The sequence below is a fragment of the Cricetulus griseus genome, chromosome 2 (genome assembly GCF_003668045.3).
Source record: "Cricetulus griseus strain 17A/GY chromosome 2, alternate assembly CriGri-PICRH-1.0, whole genome shotgun sequence".
Taxonomy (NCBI): Eukaryota; Metazoa; Chordata; class Mammalia; order Rodentia; family Cricetidae; genus Cricetulus; species Cricetulus griseus.
Window position 1 is genome coordinate 230,982,476 of NC_048595.1, and position 10,000 is coordinate 230,992,475.

The following is a 10,000-nucleotide window of genomic DNA, read 5'->3' on the forward strand; positions in this document are numbered from 1 at the left end:
GCATAAGGGCTCCTCAGACTCTTCACATATTATTTGCCCACAAGTTTCAAGGTCCCCAACCCCACAGTGGGAGCACTACCTGGGAGCACAAAGAGAAGTGCTTAGCTTTCCTTTATCAGGGTTTCTGTCAGACTCATTCTCCAACCTCCTTTATACAAAGTGAGTTCCGGGAATATACACAGAGAAACCTTGTCTCAAAAATTAAAAAAAAAAAAACCAACATTTAAATATGTCCTGCTCCTTGCAAAGGAGTTATATTTTTTTAAAAAAAAAAGTTTCCTCTTTTGACTAGGAATCACCCTTTTCCTGTGCAAACTTTTACATTTCTAGAAAGATGTACCACAGCGTCAGTCCTCCACAGCCGAGTCACAGCTGCCCAGTAACGAGTAAGCCCCAGTGCTGGGCTCCTCGGAGAGGGCATGGCTCCTCAGAATGCTCTCAGAAACTGAATCTGAACTTTTCAGACATGCAAACGGATTACATCTGAGGTGTGCCTCAGAGGTCCATCTGCTGAAGGCTTCGCCACCAGCCTACATGTTATTAGGATGTGGTGAGGCCATGAGTGAGTGAGGTCATCAGTGTGTACCTTGCAAGGGATCCTGGGATGGAAGTCTTTCTCTCCCTCTTTGCTTCCAGGCCACTATGGGGTTAAATAGATGTTCTTTGCCACACAGCCAGGATGCTGTGCCCCACCACTGACTGAAAAGCAAAGGAGCCAGTGGACCATAGACTGAAACCTCTGGAATCACAACCAAAAATTTTCTTTATTATAAGCCAATTGAATTGAGTGTTTCGTCACAGTGACTGAAAGCAGACTAAAACAACAAAGTGTCTTTCCAATAAAATACTATTTAGTGAACATAGTAGGAATGCTGACTTATAACCTGATATTTTTTGCCCTGTGTGGTGCTTTATACTACAGCACAAAGAAAGCCCATTTTCACCTCTGGATCTGTATTGAAAGGCGAGAGTCATGCACGAGGATGTGTGTGTCCACATCTGAGCCCAAGCTAACATCAAGCTAAGGGTAGAGACGCTCATCTAACTCCCTGAAGCTTCAACTATTAATTAATAGAATCTTAATGACTATTCCCAACTGACAAAAGCATACCACTGTAGAGTTTTGATTAGCATCATTTCAATTACGTCTTTGAATGATGAGACGAAATAATTTCCTAAATCCTTCGGCTGTTTGGATTTTGTCATCTGGATCTGTCCTCTCTGCCCAGTTTTCTTTGGTTCAAGGTTCCACTTGCTTCTCAACGGCTCTGTAAGAGCCCTGCGTTCTGAGGTTATAACCTTAGTTCCTCTTTGTTTATTTTTTAATATGTGCAGTATTGTGTGTGTGTGTGTGTGTGTGTGTGTGTGTGTGTGTGTGTGTGTGTGTGTGTGTGTGTGTAGGTCAGAGAACAGTTTTCAGAAGTTCTCGCCACTACATGAGTTCCAGAAGTCAAAACCAAAGAGTTAGGCTTAGCAAGTGACTTTAGCACCCACAGAGCTATTTTTTGTCAGTCCATAGTTTCTCTTAATGCAAGAAGTGGATGAGATCAAAGACGGTGGGGACTCGGGTGAAAACCATATGGTCTGCATGGCTCAAAGGCAGGGGTATCCCAGATCCGCCAAGGGGTAGCTCCACATGGAAGGGCACCCCAAAAGCCCAAGCCCACATCGTGGGTGAGCCTTCTGAAAGTGGGGACACCCGCTTATTGTGGCACTTGATGCAGCAGCCTGCATAGACTCCGGTGGTAGAACCAAGGCTTCGGTCTGGCCTCAGCAGATTCACCAGACTGATAGCTCTGCTGCCCAGGTCTCTCCTTCCTGGCATTAAAGCCACACTGTGCTTTCCTGAAGCCCCCGCTTAACGAATCAGCTCGAATCCCATCAACCCCGCCCCCTTGGGAGGATGGACTAGAGGGAGGCGTGGCTGGGGGAGTGGGCTGAATGACAGAATGAACAGGTAGAATTTATTAGGCAAGGGCACAGAAAAGAGGCAGGCAGCAGTGAGGTAACCCACCCTCGGAAGTAGCTTGGACATCCCTCTGGTTACACTCAGCACTAGGCACTTGGGGGCCCAAGTTCACACTCACCCATTTGAAGCTTCAGGTGAGGGCAAAAGGGGACGGTTCTGCCGAAGAGAAGGTATCGTTTCCAACCAATAGGAGAAAAACTCAACTATGGCCTTGGAGTCTCCCAGCCTGCAGCTGCACTCTGACTGACAGAGCTAGAGGCAATTCCTACTCATCTACTCATTCTGACCTCTTGGACCTACATCTTCCGTCTCCCTGTGACAGCCCCTGCTCCCTGTCCAGCCTCCCCTGTTGGTCTCCCACTGTCTTGTATCGTGGGTCTTAGCCTCCCTGGACTCAGCTCTGGCTCTCATTCCTCGTCCTTGTGTGAGAATTTACAGACATTGGCAGAAAGAACAGATCTCCTCCCGTGGGAGGGCCATTTGTCTGAGAACATTCCTCCTTGTGGATCACCAGGGTTGGTGTGGCTGATCTGTCTGGCTAGGCAAGCGGCCCCTTCCTATTTCATCACTCCATGGGCATCCCTCTTGTGGTTGTAAGCTGGCCAACCTTCCCAGAGAGAAGGAAGACCATTCTTCAGCCAACAGCCTGCACATACCTGCATCCCCCTACTAGAACTTATGAACAACCTTTCAGAAGCACTCTCCAGTGGAGCTGCACTGGGACCTCCACCCAGCAAACCGTCTCATCCTGCCCTGGTGGAATCCAATGAGCCCAGAAGCATGCAGACACAAACATCATCTCCCTGGCTCTCAGGGCTGTTCACCTGCAAGTTGCTGTTGACGCGCTGGGCTCCACACTTTTTCACTCGAAAATCACACTTGGAAAAACAGTCAAAGAAGTTGCAATCTTCATCTTCCGTGCAGTTTTGCTCAAGGATTTCCCTCATCTTAGGCTCAAAAAATGCCATGTCTACGTCAATAGCTACCACCTGAAATCAGAGAGATGCATGACAATAATGATAGCATGGACAGCAATCAAATAATAGCATAGGCCTTGTAGTAGAACCCATTTATGGCTCCCTTTTTTGTCCTGGTGTCAAATGGGTCCACATGACTGTGACCACGGAGCCCACCTGTCAGGAGGACATGCCCAGGACATGCCCTGAGAAATGGCTTATTTCCCCCAGAGCATTCATAAGTGCTTCCTTTGACAAAAGCTAGTGTCATAGACCCTGTCCCAAAGTTTTACTGTAAAAGGTCCCTTGATGTCACTAACTTGAGCCTAGGATTCAGGACAGTAACCATCCATATCACCTTCATCTTTGAACCTTCTCTGGACTTTAAAGGCGGAATATGTACAATACCTTAAAATGAATTTTCTCTCTGTTGCTTTCTTAAAGTTTGTTTTTATTTGTACTTATGTGTATGTGTGTACTTGTATGCATATATGCCACATGTGTGCAAGTACCTGTGAGGCTGAAAGGGGACATTGGCCCTCCTGGTGCTGGGTTACAAGTGGTTATGTGTCACCTGACCTGGGTTCTGGGAGCCAAAATCAGGTCCTCCAGAAGAGAGTTAACACCCTCAACCATGGAGCTGTCTCTCCAGTACCCTCTTCTGTTTCTTTTGTGTCTGTCTATGACATTTGTCAATACAAATAACAAAAACAATCAGAGACACCCTCCAGAGAATACTGATATTTGAGACTAAAACTGTGAAATGTTTCCATGATAAGACACAGGTAAAATATTGATAAGTTCATTTAAAGAGGTCAGGGGAAGGGGAAGCTCTGAAAGTCAAAACTGAGGGAGCTGAGGAGGCAGCTGAGTCAGTAAAGTGTGCGTGATTGACCTGAGTTCAATCCCCAAACTCATGTCTAAAAATAAACAAGGTAAAATGCTTTGCAATTCCAGAGCTGTGGAAGCAAAAACAAACAGATCCCTGAGGCTCAGTGGCCAAATCTACTCGGTGAAGTTCAGGCTAGTAGGAAGTCCTGTATAAAATGATGATGATGATATAATTTTAAAGTTGTACAGCTTCTGAGGAATGACACTGGCCTACACACACACACTCACACACACACACACACACACACACACACACACACACACGTGTTAACAACCCCACACATAAGACAAAAGTAGGGAGCATAACATTGGAGATTTTGAAACAATAGTCCTTGGTCACAATGATTAACAACAAGCATTTCATCTGTCCAAGGGCAAATACACAGTAGTGGGCCAGACATCCTCGTGTCCTTGCAGACACTTTCAGCTTAAGACTGTGCCGGCTTCTGTGAAAGACTGTAGATTTGACAGAGTCCATGTGACAGTCACTAACGGGTGTCAGGAACGGCCCCCACCATCCACTCTTTTGTGTTTGCTGTGAGAAGTCCGTTTTTTCTATGCTAAGCCTCACATTTCCTCACACCTCTCAGAGTGGGGATTATAAACACTGTGAGAGACAGACAACTGAGCCCCAAGACTATGAGCAGTCACAGGCTGCTCTGTTTATGGCCCATCTGGTACCCAAGTCAACTGACCAGTCAGATGAGCCGTGGGAAAATGGCAGTGGAAATTGCGAATCATCGTGTATAAGCCCAGACCCAACAGCATCAACCCCAAATTCCACTGTCAGAGTAAGAACTCTGGGACTGCCGGAATTTCAGATTTATCATTCTGGCTTCCAACCAAATAGGCTTCAAAAACCAAAAAAAAGAATAACTTATACATTATGCAGATTTCCCTTCGACACCTGGATTCCCCCCAAAAATAAGTGATCTCAAAGCTGCTAGAATCTGGAGTCTACCCAAGTTCAAAAGCTGATCACTTCAAGATAAGAAGCCATGACATAATGTGACATCTTTGATGGAACTGGTATCCCACAAACCCTCAGAGGCCATTGTGAAAATGTCGGCCACTCCTCCTCCCCCCACCCTGGAGCATCTCAGAGAGGGCTCCTTTACTGGTATCATTCTGCTTCAGAAGGCATGATCACTGATTATACTTTTGTTTCTTTTTTTTTCACTCAGGATCAATGCTGGAAGTGGACTGGCTTCCCAGGGATTATCAGTAAAACAGCAGGAAGGGCATAAATTATTTTAAAACGTGTGTAGAATGATGAGAACAAAGCAAAGAGAATTTCTACCTCTCTCATTATCTTTGCCTAATAATGAACTCAGGTATGGCAAACAATTCATTGTTGTTGTTTGTTTGAGGGAGTTGAATATTTTATATCTTTTTATTTAGTCTCTGACAATCTCATACATATGTACTATGTGTCTTGAGCATATCTACCCCCACTTACACCCTCCAACATTCCCCCTTTCCACTAGTGTCCCCTCCTTTTGTTGCTCTTTTGGGGGAGATACTGGGGAACCCAGGGAAAGCACAGAAGCCTGGTAAGCATTCTACCACTGAGCCATAGCCTAGCCCTAATTAAAAGAGGGTATTTCCCTTTATTTGTTTTGCAATCCTGAGAATTGAATCCAGGACTTTGTGCTTGCCAGGCTGGAGTCTATCACTGAGCTACATCTCAAGATTATACAATTTATCAATCTTTCCTGTCTCATTTGTGGTCAAAATGAATAACTAATATCATCATTTAGCTTGGTTAAAAATATTAAATATTAATCAGAACTGGGTGCTGGAGAGATGGCCTGTCAGTTAAGAGCACTTGCTGCTCTTTCAGAGGACCCAGGTTTGGTTCCCAGCACCCGCATAGTGGCTCACAAACATTCATAACTCCAGTTCCAGGAAATCTGATGCCTTCTTCTGACCTCTGTGGGCACCAGGCACATACACGGTTCACACACAAACATACAGGCAAAACACTCATATGCATAAAATAAACCACAAAAGATTTTATGTGGTACACAGGACATATCAGGCAAAAACACCCATACACATAATATTACAAAATAACTAATTTTTAAAATTAATAAGAGCTATGCTAATGAGCCTACTGTCTTTACAATTTATTACTAGGGCAGGGCCCATTCTCTCCCTGGATTTTTGGCACTCTCCCCACCCTCTGTGCTCCTCCTCGGCCCCATTTGTGACACTGTTTCTCTCATTACCCAATGACAGTCAGATTTATTTTTTTTTAATTTATACTTATAGCCTAGACTGAATGGCAGCTCCTGTGTACAAAACAAACAGGAAACCCTTCTTCTTCTCAACATCAGGAGGATCACTGACTTCGTGCTGCACAAAATGACTCAAGTAGGGTCCTCTGCTCAAACCTCCTCTGGGCACTGGACTAGAAACATTGACTACAACCCTCTCTTAGCAGGAAGCACCTCACGCTTGAAAGTCTTGCCTGTGTGACTTGGGGTCACATTCTTTTCCCACTTGTTCATTTGCAATTACTGCATAGTGCCTGAAGACCTGCACAGGGAGACTTAGAATTTTCCATTCTCCTGCCTCGTCTATAAGAACCCTCCTTAGTGCAGATGCTCAGCCAGGGCTCAAAACTAGAACCCACTTTCTGGAAGCAGGAGTGTTGGGGGGGGGTTCCCAAACTTGAACACAGACCAGAGCCACCAAGAAAGTGCCTGGTCTGTTATCTTGCTTGCATGTTTTTGAGGCAGGAGTCCATCATGGAGTCCAGGCTGGCCTTGAACTCACCATCTTCCTGCTTGGTCTTCCTGAGTATTGGATTGGATCATAGGTGCTTTCTCCGCCCTCTCCAGAGTCTCAGATTTGGTAGATCTGAGGTGCAGTGTGAGAATTTATGTTTCAGTGCTTGCAAAATGGCTGAGCAGGTAAAGGCACTTGTCATTAAACCTAGGACCTGAATTCAGCCTACATGTCATTAAGGACAGAACCGACTACAAGTTAACATTGAACCTCTCTGCATGTGCTGTGACATTCATGACTCCCCCACACAAAATAAGTAAATGTAACAGAAAATGGAATTTGATATTGCTATCAAGTTATCTAATAAGGACAACCAGTAATAGATCTTCAGGGAGGAGTGGGGACTCCTGGTGACAGTGCTATACTTCACAAGCTCCTCCCTCCTCTCCAATGTGGATCACAAATGGATCCAATATTTTTCTCCCATGCAGGCAATCACAGCTGTTGAGAGCTCAAGGGGTCAATGGCTATGTCATGCCCAGAGGACAGCATTCTTCATTCCAATGTCCCTAAGACTCAGGTAGCTATATGCCCCATCTCAGATGGCTATGACCCTAGGACTCATAATGGTTATATCCATACTTCAAGTGACTATGACAAGACTTTTTGGAAGTGGGGGGCAACTGCCCATCTTTCTACTGGGTGTTTCTGCTCACTAAACTGGGAAGCCTTAGCTAGAATGGCAATGGGCTCCAGAGTAGCAGCTGGCAGGATGCTATACTAGGGGCTTTATCTGAGAGGCACTGGTGAACTCATAGCAAGGACATAATACAGGACTGAGTGAGCATTCCCAGAGTGCCCTTCCCAGCATACACAATCAACTGGAGCCTCCCAGAACCTTCTGGAACCTACCAGAACTCCCTCCAGCGCCATCTTTTCCCATTTAAAGTTGCCCCTGTATTTATTTTCATCCCCTCCAGAGCAGCCAGAAACAGGGTATTGAGAGGATACAGGGAGAACAAGGACAAAAACTTGACTACACATGACACTGAAGGTAAATTTAGTTTCCTAGATTTTAACCTGCTTTAAGAAGTCTACACCAATCCCATGCTGCCTGCCATGGAATCCCATGTCCCAGCAATAACTTGTTTTATCCCTCACGGTCCTAACCAGGATGAAGAAAGAGCCTTGCTCTACTATGAGCCTGTCCCCACTATGAGCAATTCGGTTTGAGCATCACTTACAGCATAAGAATCAAGTTATTGCAGGAGTGAGTAACCAGAGTACAGCCCTCCCCACTGCCTAGCCTTTGCCCATGACATCACAGGCAGCCCTGCTACCACTTCCCACTGTGGCCAGCACCTGTCCAGGGAGGCAATGAGACCACAGTTAAGAGGTTCAGCACTACTTTTAGCCAAGAGGGGAAGGAGTCCGTTACCATCTTATAAAATATACAGGTCTCTCTTGTCACTTCTTATCCACCACTCAGATCTCAGGTGCAGGGCCAGAGCCCCAAGGTGAGGATAAAAGCGCACCTTCCATCTGCAAGAGCTGCAGGGTCAGACATCCACCTCTCCTGGGGGCTTCCCTGCTGCCAAGCACCAGAACTGCACATGCCTCTCTAGATGTTGTATTGGAGACTTGAAACTGTCTAGAATCTCTCCAGAGGAGCAATGTTTGGAGGCACTGACTATCTCAGCATGCTGGTGCTGTGGACATAGAATGCCTGGAAGAACAGGCTGTTCTCACTGCCATCTGCAGTGCAGGAACTACCCTCCGCAGACCACACAGATCCTGGACTAGCACTAACCAGTCATGAGAGCTCCCCTCAAGAAAAAGAGGCACTTCCTGCATGGCCTCTGCCTCTGCTTTGCTGATGTTCTACTCTAGAAGCAGACACATCTATTTAAATCCTCTCGTCAACCTGGCAAGGAAGTGGTCTGGAACAGGAGTGACCCGGAGCCACAAGGCTGCCCAAAGTTACTCTGGCTCCCTTCTGAGCCAATACATTTCTTCCCACACAGACCAGAGACGCTTCTCTCTCTAGCACAAACATGGCAGCCCGCTTCCACTTACCGTGAAGTCCCTCTTGATGGCAAAGTTCTCAGGCTTGACATCACAGAGGTGGAGGCGGTGGGAGAAGTCACTTTCGAAATGGCTCACCATGTCCAGGAAGCTGAGAGCTATGTGGCTGATAGCCTGTGCCTGGTCAACATCATCCAGCGGGAAGAGAGCCCTGTGGTGAGGGCTACCGGCTGCCAAGTACTCTACTGCGTAAAAGTGGCCACAGGATCCCAGCACGGGCAGGATGTGGCGGCTCAGATCTGGCAGCAGGCTGAAGTACACATATTCCTCTTGCTGGAGCAGTGACCATGCACTGGCCAGCTGTTGCCGCCAGCCAGGACCCTGCCTGGAAGGCCACAGGGGCCCTATGCTGTTGTTGGGCAGCTCCAAGCCTAGCGTGTTCTTGACCTCCCCAGCCACCATCAGGAGCAGCTCAGCCTCGGGGATGCCTGGGGCACCTGGCCCCACTTCCTCCTCCAGCAGAGTTAGGGTTGGAAAGCTGGAGAAAGCCTCCCTCTTGGATTTGAGGACCACAGTCCGGCCTCTCCACTGGGCCTGCAGCACCTTCTTGCCACGCTCATAATACAGGCAGCGTTGGTACAGCAGCTCCCCAGCCACACACAAGTCCTCGCACAGGGCACCTGTGAGCCAGCCACCACGGTAGTCCTGGCACTGGAACAAAGGGAACAGTGGGTTACAACAGGGCAGGGATAGGGGGCAAGGGACAACACATATTGCCATCCTGCACTCAAAGGCTTTGCAATTAGCAGAGGAGAGAAAATGCCCAGACGAGAGTGTTGGAGGCCACTGGGTGGTGGGTTTAGGCAACCACCTGGACCTGTCAGTTCCCCAGCCAGCCCTCTACTAGAAACTCTGATTAAATATTGCATCTGCAATACAGACTATTCCATGTACAGACTATTCCATCTGTCGCCACTCCTCTACAGTATAGTATAGCAAGGACTGTGCAGGGGTTACCATAAGAAACACAGTGACTCACAGTATGGAGAAAGGTGTACATAGCTACTACACAGACAGTGGGCTGTCGCAGAAGGCACCAAAAGAGAGAATCCCATCATTATCTCACTCAACAGAGCTGGTCTTTAAAGCCATGCATCTGGAGCCCAGGAGCTCATCCTCTCTAGTGGACCTGTATGGGCCTGAGGAAACCTGATACCTGAAGAACAGACCCAGGCCATGACCCTCAACTTTGACTCCACATTGGAGGCTCATCCAAAGCCTTTTAACACTCGCCTACTTAGGGGCTGACTACAGGTGTGCCTGACCACGCCCTCACTTGTGAGGGCGTGGTCAGGGGACGTAGGGTGACTGTGTTTTCGCTTTTGGTTGCTCTTTTGGGCTTGCATACAGATTGTTGCCACGCCGG

At 47.2% G+C, this 10,000-nt stretch overlaps 1 protein-coding gene across 3 annotated transcripts in view; it reads right to left on the reverse strand.

Moving 5' to 3' along the window:
• Window positions 1-10,000, reverse strand: part of Dipk1c (divergent protein kinase domain 1C) — a 38,730-nt gene that overhangs the window by 1,637 nt on the left and 27,093 nt on the right. For 2 of the 3 annotated variants that reach the window (XM_035440298.1, XM_027403729.2), the window contains 2 exons: window positions 8,626-9,285; window positions 2,794-2,958 (listed from right to left, as the gene is read on the reverse strand). In XM_035440298.1, the coding sequence (XP_035296189.1) occupies window positions 2,794-2,958; window positions 8,626-9,036 (576 nt within the window). In that variant the 5' untranslated portion in view covers window positions 9,037-9,285. Of the gene's footprint in view, window positions 1-2,793; window positions 2,959-8,625 lie in introns of all 3 variants that reach the window. The other variant, XM_035440297.1, reaches the window with a different exon arrangement.